This window comes from Anolis carolinensis, chromosome 4, assembly GCF_035594765.1.
Source record: "Anolis carolinensis isolate JA03-04 chromosome 4, rAnoCar3.1.pri, whole genome shotgun sequence".
Lineage (NCBI taxonomy): Eukaryota > Metazoa > Chordata > Lepidosauria > Squamata > Dactyloidae > Anolis > Anolis carolinensis.
In genome coordinates, this window is record NC_085844.1 from 28,112,193 (window position 1) to 28,126,505 (window position 14,313).

The 14,313-nt window shown below is 38.8% G+C and overlaps 1 protein-coding gene across 2 annotated transcripts in view; it reads left to right on the forward strand.

The window, feature by feature from the left end:
* The window catches only part of rgs22 (regulator of G protein signaling 22), a 96,567-nt gene that overhangs the window by 35,521 nt on the left and 46,733 nt on the right, over nt 1-14,313 (forward strand). For both annotated transcript variants that reach the window (XM_062980139.1, XM_062980140.1), the window contains 3 exons: nt 1,038-1,146; nt 4,249-4,374; nt 6,195-6,296. In XM_062980139.1, coding sequence (XP_062836209.1) covers nt 1,038-1,146; nt 4,249-4,374; nt 6,195-6,296 — 337 coding nt within the window. The remainder of the gene's footprint in view (nt 1-1,037; nt 1,147-4,248; nt 4,375-6,194; nt 6,297-14,313) is intronic.

Consider the following 14,313-nt stretch of genomic DNA (forward strand, 5'->3'; position numbering starts at 1 on the left):
TGCAAAACTTTTCAAAAACACTTTTTTTGTCCCAACATGCTCCAAAAGGATACATTTTCACCACCTTTTGCAACTCCCAAACCAACTGAAGCCCATGAGAGACCTTTTTGTATCTCAAATGATGATGAAAATGACCCCATCACCTCTAGAAGAGTTTGGGCACAATTATATTTTTTTCTTAAGAGAACTGGTATAGCTCTCTTATGGGACTAATGTAGTTCCCCAACCTTCCACAGTTGCCCACCAGTGCTGTAAAGTCAGGATTTTGAATTTTTTACACCCTTTAGTGAGGCACTGAGAAATGCCTCTGCTATGGTTCCTGTCTTAGTCCTTCTTTCTCATTTGTGTTTTCTTTCCTCTCCTGCTGTTGCTAGATGAACTCTTAAGTATGTCCCAAAACAGGTGAGGAAAAGAGGAGCAAAGGCTCTTGGAGAAAAGCAATGGCGATGGACTAAATGTGTTATCTCATTGTCTAGATCAGTGGTTCCCAACCTTTGGTCCTCCAATTGTTTTGCAGTTCAACTCCCAGAAATCCCAGTCAGCTCACCAGCTGTTAGGAATTGGTAGATGCTTTAAAAATTAAAAGCATGGATTCCCATAGAGATGTAGCAAAATAACAGCATTGTCCCCACAAATTAAAAATTCTGCTATATCATGACATTTTCATTTTGTCCACATATTTCTAGCACTGCTTAACTTTATGTCTTCAGTTGAACATTTAGCAACAGAATTGACATCCAAAGCAAAAGGGGCTGGCAGAACAACCAAGGGAATAGAAAAGCCCTTTATGTGAACAATTTTCAGTATCTGAAATGATAGGAATTTGGAGGAAAACCTCATGAGTTGCCGAATTCTTCTTGGGAGGGCAGTGGATTCATTTTCCCCTCATTCTCCACTACATCCCTAGATTCCAGACATAAATCTGGAAATGTGAACCCAGAAGAGATTTTGTTGCAAAGTAGGTTTTCTTCCTTGGTGATACTTGAAACAGATTGTGTGAGTACATTTTAAAACCCATTTCTTCTTAACTGATCCAGACCGGCAACAGTGGGTAGCAACGTGACTCGCCAGACGGTGTGTCCTGACAAGACAGATTATCTGAAGCCACAGCTAGAAAGAAAATACACCTATGCAGACGTAATCCCAGTGAGTACCATTTGGAGTTCTTGAATGTTATGAAAAGGGTTTGGTGACAAGAGTATGAGAAAATGTACTCCATTCATGTCTGGATGTGGGTCACTTTCCATTATGGCTTACCCAGGGTCGACATTTTTCCAGGCCAGAACACAATCTGTGGCTGAAATGAAAACTGGCTATCATTGATAAAGATTACTATATTTTCCCCTTTGGTTAGTGTTTATTGGCCTTGGTAGTCTATTGAGTTTACACCGATTTTGTCACTTCCACTCCATGACCACAGAGGATGGCAGAACTGGCCTCAGTGGCAAGCAGAATGAACGAGCTGCCTCAGCAGCAGAGATTTGGTGTCATTAAAAGGCAGCAATTTTCTAGTTATTTACTTTTGCTAAAATTTTATTTTTATTGTTACAGATGGGGAGAGGTGTTTGTAAGATTGTTTCATGTGCCAAAATAACTTAACTGGCTTTGGTTACTATGTTTGGGTGTGTTGGAGGGAGATATCATTTTCTATTCCGCTTTAGGCTACAAAATAACCGAGGTGGCCCTGCAAACTGCATAATGCTATTTGTCATAATTTTGGAATAAGCAGGGCTCTCTAGTTATGGAACATATGTGCTGAAGTGTACCATTATGACACAAATGACATACACTTGACTATATTGGATGTTACATTCATAACAAATGAGAATGATAGAATATTAAACTGCGATGTCAAAACTATGGAATATGCTAATTCTACTTTTCAAAATGTTAAGGATTCCTTGGAAGTTAAACTAGGCATGATATGATTAATCAGGCTGTTAAGGTTCAGACAAAATAGTCACAGGGGCCAGACCTTCCAGTACAGGCTGTTAATTGGCCAGGTCTGCTGTCTGCCCAAACCTTAATATTAAAAATACAAATCAGTGTCAGCCTGCATAAAACAAATCTCAAGCATTTAAAGGAAAATTCAAAACAACTTTAGGGTGATACAGGTTTCATAGGAGAAGCTGATGCAGAGATGGGTGAAAACACAATTCTTCCAACTATACATTTTCTGCTTTTATTTCTTTCATAATTGCAGATTACAGGCAGTCCCCAGGATACAAAAAACTTGAATTTATTTGTAAGTCAGAACAGGTACATTTTAAATTGTAACTCCAACTAGTGGAGTGCCACAGGGTTCTGTCCTGGGCCCGGTTCTGTTCAGCATCTTTATTAATGACTTAGATGAAGGGTTAGAAGGCACGATCATCACGTTTGCAGATGACACCAAACTGGGAGGGATAGCTAATACTCTAGAAGACAGGAGCAGAATCCAAAATGATCTTAACAGATTAGAGAGATAGGCCACAACTAACAAAATGAACTTCAACAGGGACAAATGCAAGATACTCCACTTAGGCAGAAAAAAATGAAATGAAAAGATACAGAATGGGGGATGCCTGGCTCGACAGCAGTTCGTGTGAAAAAGATCTTGGAGTCCTCGTGGACAACAAGTTAAACATGAGCCAACAATGTGATGTTGTGATAAAAAAGCCAATGAGATTTTGGCCTGCATCAATAGGAGTATAGTGTTTAGATCCAAGGAAGTCATGCTACCCCAATATTCTGCCTTGGTCAGACCACACCTGGAATACTGTGTCCAATTTTGGTCACCACAATTGAAGGGAGATGTTGTCTCTAAATTGGAATGACTAAAATGATCAAGAGTCTGGAGAACAAGTGGCTTAAAGAGCTGGGCATGTTTAGCCTGCAGAAGAGAAGGCTGAGAGGAGACATGATAGCCATGTATAAAAATGTGAGGAGAAGTCATAGGGAGGAGGGAGCAAGCTTGTTTTCTGCTGCCCTGGAGACTAGGATGCAGAACAATGGCTTCAAACTATAGGAAAGGAGAATCTGCCTGAATATTAGGAAGAACTTCCTGACAATGAGAGTTGTTCAGCAGTGGAACTCTCTGCCCCAGAGTGTGGTGGAGGCTCCTTTTTTGGAGTCTTTTAAGCAGAGGCTGGATGGCTATCTGTCGGGGTGCTTTGAATGCGATTTTCCTGCTTCTTGGCAGAATGGAGTTGGACTGAATGGCCCACGAGGTCTCTTCCAATACTTTGATTCTACACACACAGACACACAGGCACACATACACACACATAGGTATATTTTGGATAGCGTAAGGAAGGGTTAACAGCTTTGTGGTGTTTATTTTACTGTCTGTGCCCCTGTTCAGAAGATTTCATTTCACTTTCTGTCCTTCTGATAATTGGATTTTGAAAACTTTGGCTTTTTATGGAAACAAGGATCGGAGCTAAACCTTCAGTGGAAACATCTTTTTCCCATTATAATTCTTTCAGGAGTGAATTTCCCTTCCATAGGTTAGATTTCTCTCATTTCCTATTGTCTCAGCCCCGTTCTTAACTCTGAGTCATTTGTAAGTCAGATTTTTGTAACTCGGGAACTGCCTATATAGGGTCACAATAGGAAATTCATTTGGAGAGATAAAATTTATTTTGGTAAAACAGAATCTCAAGGCTTTGACATTCCTAAGGACCTCTTTAGATCTGTTATAGAGCAATAAGCCTGCATCAATAATGGTCTTATTAGTTCTTGTTTATAAAGTGCCATCAATGATGGCACTACCTAAGTATATGCCAAAGAAGGGAGTGATTTAACATGCTTCACCATCATTTTTACATGTTGCTTCATGTCATGGTCCAATTCCTACGGTTAATCCTGACTGAAGTAAATCCATGGATTCAATGGGATTTATATACATTTTTATTCACCATTCAACAATTGATTCAATGGGCCTTCTAAACTTGAGATGCCAGTCAAAAGGAAAGAAGAGAAGAAAAGTGGATTAAATTGTTTTACGTCTGATAGCAATAATATGGAGGAAAACAGGGGGAAATAAAAGAAAGAAAGGCATAACAATGAATAAAATGCAAAATGAAATAGCATATCTAAGAACATTATGAGAAGAAATCAGTGGAGATAATCCATTAGATCTGCTTTACTGCCTTTCTATTTCCATTTTTTAAAGAGAAAAGAAGTAACAGTGCTTACAACGTTATACAGATCTGAGATAGAATGAAACAACAAAACTTTGTTCAACTTTGCTTTCTGTTATTTTAGGGTAAAATATCCCAAGATATTCCTGAACTGGGAAGTTCTACGATGGAGAGAATGCTTCAGTCCCTTAATACAGAGAACAGAGCAGGCTATGTCTTTACAAACTTTTGTGAAAAGTCAGAAAATACGGTACAAGGCTTTCCTTTTATCAAATAATATATTGATTTGGTTTAATCTCCTGCTTTCCCCTGCTTATCCACAATACTTGGTTCTGAGAGGTCCTCAGTGTCTGCCATACAGAGAATACCTGGCTATATAGAAAGAAGTGGGACATTTTCAGAGCCTGGTACTTGGAAAATGGCCTCGGGTGAGCTGTGTGTAAAGCAGTAATTTCTCTGCAAAACACCAGTAGGAGGGGACAACAAATTCACCATTCCTAAGAGCTTAACCCTGAACATACTCCATTGTAGTCAGCTGGATTTATTACTTAGTTCAGTGATTCCTGAATCTGAGTCTTCCAAGAGTTTTGAACGTCATCTCCAAGAAGTCCCAGGTGCCTTAGATCAAGGATTCTGGGAGTCCAAAATATGTGGAAAACGACAGTTAGAAAAATACTCTGACCCAGTTAGATACAATTTCCAGAGGCATCCATCCCCTTAACTTTCCATAAGTATTTAATTATGAAATTATAATTAAGTATGGAGCCCTCAATAGTGCAGCAGGTTAAACCACTGAGCTGCTGAACTTGCTGACCAAAAGGTCAGTGGTGCAAATGTGTGGAGCAGGGTGAGCTCCCTTTGTTAGCCCCAGCTTCTGCCAACCTAGTAGTCAGAGCCGGCTCTAGGTATTTTTCAAGTGTAAGCAAACATAATTTTGGCACCCCCCCCCCCAAACCAATCACTGAAAAATAAAAGCGTTGGATAAGTGAAAATGTTGGATAATAAGGAAGGATTAAGGAAAAGCCTATTAAACATCAAATTACATTAAGATTTTACGAACTAAGCACCAAAACATCATGTTTTACAAGAAATCAACAGAAAAAGCAGTCTCAACTGCGCCCCCATATGTTTTGTGCCCCAAGCGACTGCTTAATTCGCCTCATTGTTGGACCGGCTCTGCTAGTGGTTCAAAATACATGCAAATGCGAGTAGATCAATAGGTACCACTCTGGCAGTCATGCCGGCCACATGACCTTGGAGGCGTCTATGGACAATGCCAGCTCTTTGGCTTAGAAATGGAGATGAGCACCACCCCGCAGAGTCGGACACAACTAAACCTTTACCTTTAACTTATAATTGGGAAAATGCATGTTATAGATTTTATGTATCAAATGATCAGAATTCATCCATATAATTGCAGCTATACTTCTTCATTTCATATGCAATCCAGTTTTTATGGTCAAACTCTGCATTTGTCTCCAGTCTGGCTGGCAGAAATGTTCAAATACAACAAGCATTGGTGTTTGTTTAACATTTCCAAGAATTTCATTTTAAAAGAAGAGCAGGGTCTGAGGTAATGGGGTTTGTGAAGTGCTTTTGTCCCTCTGGAAGTACTTAGCTCCATGCAACAGCACCAAGCTGTAGTGAGGGATGGTTGAAAGGCATATAATAAAAAAATGGTAACGATCGTCAGGATAAAAACATTTAATGATCTCAGCAATTGCTTGAAAAATGCTGTCCTAGCACTGCATCAATTTTAGATGCACATTGTGAACCCCTGGCTTAATAGCAACCAAATGTGGTTAATCTTCAAATGTTAACTATAACATTAACAATTTTAATAGCCAATTATATGCAAAGGATACAATAAAAGAGGCAGCATGCATTACAGTGGCAGAGGCTTCACATATGCTGCTAGTATAGAATGCATGATTCAAACCATTCTAAATTAGGTGTGATTTATGATAACCCCAAGGAACTGAAGAGTTTTTCTCTATAGAAATATAAAACTATTTTTTTAAACGAAAAAATGCATAGTGATGCCTTCAATTTTCTTTTTGCTATCTCTAGCTATGGAAGAACAGCACGTACTTTTGGTTTGACCTACAGGATTACCATCAACTTTTCTATCAGGAAACTCTCCACCCTTTCAAAGTCTGCAAACAAGCTCAAGTAAGTCATAAACAAGACTTCTTCCAAGTGCCCCTAACCCCAAGGAAAATTGTTCTGAGGTCATGATCAACAAACAAAACTTTGAATAGTTACCATGGGGTGGGACACGTGGTCTAAATGTTAACCAGGGCACAGCTTTCACAAAGTCTTCTTTCTGGATTCTAGGGATTGTGTTCATATTTGTATGATCCCTGCACTGTTGCTTTCTCTTACTTGGAAATAGAACCCTCTTTTGTTTTATATACATTGATTATTTATTGACATTACCGATTTTTGAGGTCTTGAAAGCATGACTGTAACTGCAGTGAACACACTCATTGTGTGGCACTACAACCAGGTGCAACATTCCCTCTAACCTTTCACAGATTCCCAACCATTTTTGACCAGGGCCACTCTCCAAAATTAGTACCAAAGGGGTTACGAAACAGTTTTTGGTCAACTTTAGATTTGGTTTGGTTATTTTGGGGTGCTGATTCAGAAAATTGCATTGGATAGATCATATCAGCTCTAGTTTCTGATACAGAACATATGCCATCCAGTAGTCACCACTGGCTCGCCCACAGAAAACCATATTTAATAATCTAGAGTGGATATGATATATCCAATGTAATTTTCTGAATCAGCACCCCAAATAACTCCAGGAGCAGGCTTAAAAACAAAGACACCAAGGGCCCTCTGCTTCCAGGCGTCACATGGAACGGCTCCACTCAGGGAGGGAGGGAGGAGGAGAAACAGCAGTCAGGAGGCTTGTTGTCACACCTTTCATGGGTAGTCAACTTCTCCTCTCCTGACATCCCCTTTGCCTTGGCACTATAAGAAGGTTTCGCGAGACCGGTCACTCTTGTTGCAACAGTGTAGTAACAGTGAGGCCGCGGACCATATTTTAGGTCTTGAAGACCACTGGTGGTCCACGGACTAAAGGTTGGGAACCACTGACCTACTGGAAAGGGCAAGATTCTTGTCTCCCCTTTCCATTCTTGCTGAATTAACTGAGTGCAAACTATTAATTGATTTAATTTAATGCAAACCATTTTTTGCATTTGAAATCAGTTTGCAGCAACTGAAGTAAACTGAAGACAAAAGGGGGAAGGGGGAAGAAGAAAAGTAAACTATCATTTTAAAAACAGCTGAAAAAGTAGGGCAAGAGATCATTAATCAGGAATGTTCCTGCCAAATCAGGACAGTTTGACGGTATATAGACATAATCTTTTGATTGACTGTTGGTTACAAGGATAGTTATTGTTCTAAATGTGACTCAAGATTTAAATAAGTCAGCCTCACCATCTATGCCAGCATGCTAGAGCATAGGAATCTAGCCCTAAATAGAAATCTTAATGAAAGTGGAAGCCAAAGAAAGAAAGAAGGAACCCCTTAATACAATTTGGAAGATGCTTTCAAGTGGTCTCTAGAAGATTCCAGATTTTTGGTTACTTACAAAAGGATTGCTTAACTGATTGTTTCATTTCACATGTGCATATTGTTAGTTTTAAGTAAAATGCTTGCTGAAGCAGGGTAAGCCTGCCTTCATTTTGTGCTAAAGGAACATATCCATGTTCTTTCCATGTTTTTTCTACCTCTGGTACCAAATTTGCTGGGTTCAAAAAGGAATGCTTAGAAACATGTCTTCTTTGTTAACTGTGATATACCTGTATAGTTTGGTGTCATCAATTTCAGAGTCTCACATCTTTCCAAATCATGTATGAATGAGCTGCTGTGGTTCAGAAGTTAAATTCTGCAACTAATTCTGGGAATTCATTATGCTGTAGCTGCTTAGAGATATTGAAAATCAGAATAGATATTAATACACACTTTGGGAGGAAATCTGTTATTAATACACACATACTCATCCTCTCTCCTTCATTTGTTTATCCATATCCTGCTTTTCTGCCACAGTTCGAGCAAAACATTATTAAAACCTATAAAGCACAGTAAACTATTAATATAACATTATAAATTATTTTTTAAAAATGATTTCAGTATTTTAAAATACCACCTTAATAAACATTCCATCTTAATAAATACATTAGAAGTTCCAGTGTATCCATTTGGATTCATTTAATTATAACACATCTGCTTAAGTAAATGCCTCTCATTCTGTCCACATTATTATTCTTTCACTACATCTTTCCTATAAGAATTTGTTTTTATTTCTGTATTCAATGGTAAAGAAGCAGCCCATAATGTCTAGAGAAAACATTCAAATGTAAGCGCATTCCTCACTGGAACTCCACGTTTTGCTGGAACTACTGAAATATTAGGTTATTTCTTGGCTGATGAAAAGGACATAAACATGAAAGGAACTTGAATACTTCAGTTGCCACAGAAGCATCATTCCAGGTGCAAGATTTTGTTTTATGTTCTCCCAGGTTTTACGCCTCTTGCCAGCTGCTGCTCTACCGTTGCCAAAGAGAATGTAATTTGCATTCTTAGGTTGTATTCCTTGCCTAAGAAAAACATGAAATTCATGGGGTCAGTGTAAGTCGACAAGCAATTTCAAGGCAGTCACATAGACCATTATGTGGGTGTGTACCTTGATGGTCCCTGTTGACTTATGGACACTCCATGAATTTCTTACAGTTTTCTTAGGCCATGAAAGAGGTTGCTTTGCCAGTTCCCTCCACTGAAATACAGCCTACAGCACCTGGTATCCATTGGTGATGTCCCATCAAAGTCCTAATCAGAGATTACCCTGCTTAGCTGCCAAGATCAGATGTGATCTGGTGCCTTTAGGGTATTTAGACCCTATATATTTACTTGGGAGTACAATTTATTAAAATAATTGTTGTCGACATCTAAATATATGCACGTAGAATTGCACTCTTAAGTGTGTATGAACTGACTTAAAGCAGGTAAAGGGCCGGGCTGTGGCGCAGCTGGCTAGTAACCAGCTGCAATAAATCACTACTGACCAAGAGGTCATGAGTTCAAAGCCCAGGTCGGGTTAAGCCCCCGACCATTAAATAGCCCGGCTTGCTGTTGACCTATGCAGCCCCAAAATACATTTGCATCTGTCAAGTAGGGAAATTTAGGTACGCTTTATGCGGGAGGCTAATTTAACTAATTTACAACATCATAAAAAATTGCCAGCAAAACACGAGGAAAGGAATGAGGAAGTACAGCCACTAGTGGACAATGAAGCAACAGTTCCCCCCCTGTGGCCAGAATCGTGAAGCTGGAAAAAAAATGTTAAATGCCTCTGTGTCTGTCTATATATGTTGTTTGTCTGTTGGCATTGAATGTTTGCCATATATGTGTTCATTGTAATCCGCCCTGAGTCCCCTTCGGGGTGAGAAGGGCGGAATATAAATACTGTAAATAAATAAATAAATAAATAAAGGTTTCCCCTTGACATTAGGTCTAATCATGTCCGACTCTGAGGGTTGGTGCTGCTCTCCATTTCTAAGCCGAAGAACCGGCATCATCCGTAGACACCTCCTAGGTCATGTGGCTAGCATGACTGCATGAGGCGCTGTTACTGACTTATTGTTGGTATAATTTTACTTATTATATAAATATTATATTGATTTATGCCAAGCCTATAAAACAAATTCCCTAGGTCTTCTATGGTCATGCTAAAACAGAACAACAATGCAACAGCAAAGATTACAAAAGTCTAACAATGCTGCAATACAAAAGCCAACTCATTAAAATACAGTACAGTACAACTTAAAGAGCTAACACCCAACAACCACAGGAACTAAAACTATCAAAATGTCAAAGGGATCTTAAAAGGTCTCAGATAACAGAAAAATCTTATCATGGTGAAACAGGGAAACCAATGTTGATGCCAAGTAAATCTTCTTGGAAGACAATATGTCCTTGCTGGAGGTCACTACCATTATATTTCTTCCCCTAGAAACCAGCTTTCATATGTCTGAGTGAGGGATGCCTGAAAAGGATGCTAAGGCACAGATAGGTAAATTTAAAGACAGATGGGCACAAAAAAGACATATTCTATTTCTTATCAAGGTTCCTAGCCCTGTAGACCATTATTAGTTCAAACCAGAACTTTGAACTGAGCTTGGAAATGATGATAAAATAATAAAAATTGTATTGGTGGGGACAAAACCAATGTAGGATTGTGTTTGTAGCATGGACAGCTCAATACCACAGAACATTTGCAACCAGGGTGTGAAGCTGAGTTAGCCATCCTGTTATGTGTCCCCAGCATCTGGTTTTGCTGAAAAAACAAACTTAGTTATCATAGCACCATTGACAAGATATATAGAATTGTTTTTGTACAATCCAGAGGAGATGTTGTTACAGGATTGTTTTTGTACAATCTAGAGCATGGAAATGTAGCCATGCTGTCTGAGAATACTTGGAGCTGTCACCCAGAACAGTGACTTTTCCAAGATCTGGTTGAATCCTTTTTAACAGCCATGGCAGCTATCTTGGAGCATCAGAAAGAGAGAGAGACACAGAAAGAGAAGTTCATTCTTAGTTAAATCTTGGCCAATGGGCTATGTTTCAGAAGTTGCTTGCTTGGCACTTGTGCCATTAAATTCAGTGGGAATGCATATCAATATATGGCCATGTGTATATGAGAATGATTCATGGTCCGCTACAGTGGCTGCAGCATAGGGATTCAGTGATCCCTTGATATCTGCTGGTGTTTGATTCCTGGGCCTGCCAAGGATACCAAAATCTATGGATGCTCAAGTCCTACTATATACAATGTATAGGAAAATGGTGCACCTTATACAAGAGAAAAATCAAGATTTGCTTTTCAGAAATTTTTTGAGGGGGAGAATATTTTCAAACAATGGATTAGAATCATAGAATTGGAAGAGACCACATGGGCCATCTAATCCAACCCTATTCCACCATGCAGAAAAAAACACAAATAACCCTAACAGATGGCCATCCTGGCTCTGTTTAAAAGCCTCCAAGGAAAGAGTTTCCACTAGACTCTGAGGCAGAGGGTTCCACTGTTGAACAGCTCTTACAGCCAAGATGTTCTTCCTAATATTTAGGTGATATCTCCTTTCCTGTGTTTTGAACCCATTGCTCCGAGTCCTAGTGTCCAAGGCAGCTAAAAACAAGCCTGCTTCCTCTTCCTTATAATAGCCTTTCAGATATTTAAACATGGTGATCATGTCTCCTCTCAGTCTTTTCTTCTCAGGCTAAACAGTCTCTTTAGGCTGCTAGTCATAGGGCATGGTCTCCAGACCTTTGATTGTTTTAGTTGCCCTCCTTTGGAAACCTTCCAGCGTGTCAATATCTCTTAAATTGTGGTGCCCAGAATTGGACACAGTCCACTAAAACTCCAAGATATTTACCCATCCTGTATATGTGCATTTCATTTTTTCCTGCCTACATGTGGTATCTTAATTGAATCTGTGGATGCAGAATTGATGGATATGAAGAGCCAACTCTCTGTAAAACATTCTTTATTTCCAGTAGGCTGCAAAGCTTTACTGCATTAACTGGACCTAAGACTCATTGAATGGGATTTAGTTCTTGAGTAAACATCTATATAATTGTGCTCTTGTTGATTTCCCCATTTTTAATCTCTTGCTCATTTTCCCCATTTTTAATTTTATTACCAGACTAGACCTGGTGGTGACAGCAGAACATTGCACATAAGAGTATAGCTAGGAAACTGCAAAATATTTTATCTGCATTGCCATTAAAAGCAAATCAAAATGCAAGATGTGAAACTATTCCATTAGCATAACTAACAGCCCAAATGTTGAACATTACAAATCAACACATGTGCAGCAACATCATTCTTGAGTTTGCTTTTTATAGCTGCTTGCTTTTTCATGATTATTTCTTCAAATTTTCATTGGAATGGATGAAACTCAAGCTGCATCCAATCAAGGAAAGAGGTTGCTTATGGTCACTGTACATTTCCAAACTCTGCCCTCACCATTGGAACAACAATTCATGTAATGTTTATTTTGATCATACCCATGAACAGATGAGGGGAATTGAATAACATATTGCTGTCACTTTGTTACTATTTTTAACTGTTTATTGCTGCTGTGAGTGCTTTTTAGTCTTCTTAGCACATGCTAAGTTGTACTGCGGGCAGATTTCAGCAGTCCGAGAGTTCCCAGTTTCATATTTTTGTTCAAATAAGTTTTAATTAATTATTTGAGAAAATTCTATGTAATTTTCACTTTAAAAATGTTCAAAGAGATTACAATAAAAGCATGCACGATAAACCAATTTTCTAAATATAATAACACAAAAATAAAACAATCAAATAATCAATTAAAACCAATTAATTAGGAATTGTGGTAACTGATAACACAAAAAAAGTTAGAGAAATAATCAAGGAAAAGTCTAAAAAACAAGTATTCTAACTTTTTCTTTATTGTGTTTGTTAGGGTTAGAAACTGGATGTTTAGGTATCTTGGAAGTTTTTAATCAAAATCAGGGTATAAATATTTAAAAATAATAAATGAAATTTACTGCTGTAATTAAGAAGAGTGCACTACAACTCTCTTGCAGAAAATTCTAAATACTTCACCAAACTACTAGCCCTAACTTTCTATAGGATGCTACTATGATAATGAAAGAGATGCCAAACGTCTGTCGCTGTGGAGCACTTTTCTTTTATGGGCAGATGATAGTAATGGAGCAGTGAATGTTCTCTGGGTTTTAGCCTTTATTATCCAAAGTGCTGTGCTTAGCAACTCAGTTTATCAAAGTTTGGCCTAAAACTCAGAGAAGACTCAACACACATGGACATGGAATCCATCAGTAGTCCTTGACCTGTCTTGTATGGACATTGAGAAGTTGTGCAAGAGCCCTCAGAGTGGGGCTCAGAAGCCTTTGCACATGGCAGCTTCCCGCCAGCAAAGCTTTTTCACCTTTTTTCTGTTTTCATGCACTTATTTGTTATTATCAGTTGCTGTCAACTTTGACTGATGATGATCATCTCCTAGTCACTCTGTTTTCCACAGTCCTGATCAGATCTTGCTAACTCAGAGTGGGGCATTGTTGACTGGGTTGACCAACCTGTAAGGTGGTCTCCCTTGTTTTCTACCGTTTTCCATCTGACAATGTAATATTGTGTTTTATGATGTGTCCTGTTTTCTTGTGATATGTCCAAAGTCAGGCAGTCTCAGTTTAGTCATCGTGGTTTCTAGGGAGAGTTCAAGCTTGATTTGCTCTAGATTCCATTTGTTTGTCTTTTTGGCAGCCCATGGTATCTGTATAGTCCTGCTCCAACACTTCATTTCAAATGAATAAATACTCTTCCTATCAGCGTTCTTCACTGTTCAGCTTTCACAACTATACATAGAAACAATGATGAATGGGGATGGAACTGCACCAGGTGTCATCATCAGAAGGGGGATAACACCAAATAAACTGTCTATAATTTTTTATGCAGCATTTCAACCAAAATGTATTAATTTTTATTAAAAATATTATTGTGGTTAGACCTAACCACCCAAACATTTTTGCAAGCCCTGCTTACATGTATTTATTTATTTATTGTATTTATATACTGCTTTTCTCACCCCTGAGGGGACTCATAGCGGTTCACAACATAATCCATGGCAAAATCAAATGCCTTACACGTATAAAACATCACATATCACATTTAACCACAGATAGCAATAGATTAAAACCATTAAAACTATAAAACTATAAATAAAAATCACCAGCACAACATAAAACATTTACATCTTGCATTGATCCTGAGATTAACTATTTCCATATTCCAATAATTCTGTCATTCACTGAATGCCTTCTTGAACAACCAGGTCTCAAGTTGTTTCCTAAATGCTAGGAAGGAGGAGGCAGATCTAATCTCAATGGGGAGGTAATTCCACAGCTGAGGGGCCACCACCGAGCAGCCCCTGTCTCTGGTCCCCGCCAATCAAACCTGCAAAGGCATTGGGACCGAGAGCAGGACCTCCCCGGCAGATCTTAGTGTTCTAGCTGGCTCATAAAAGGAGATGTGTTCGGACAGGTAAGCTGGACCAGAACGTTTAGGGATTTATAGGCTAAAGCCAGCACTTTGAATTTTGCTTGTATTGTATATATCTTGATACAT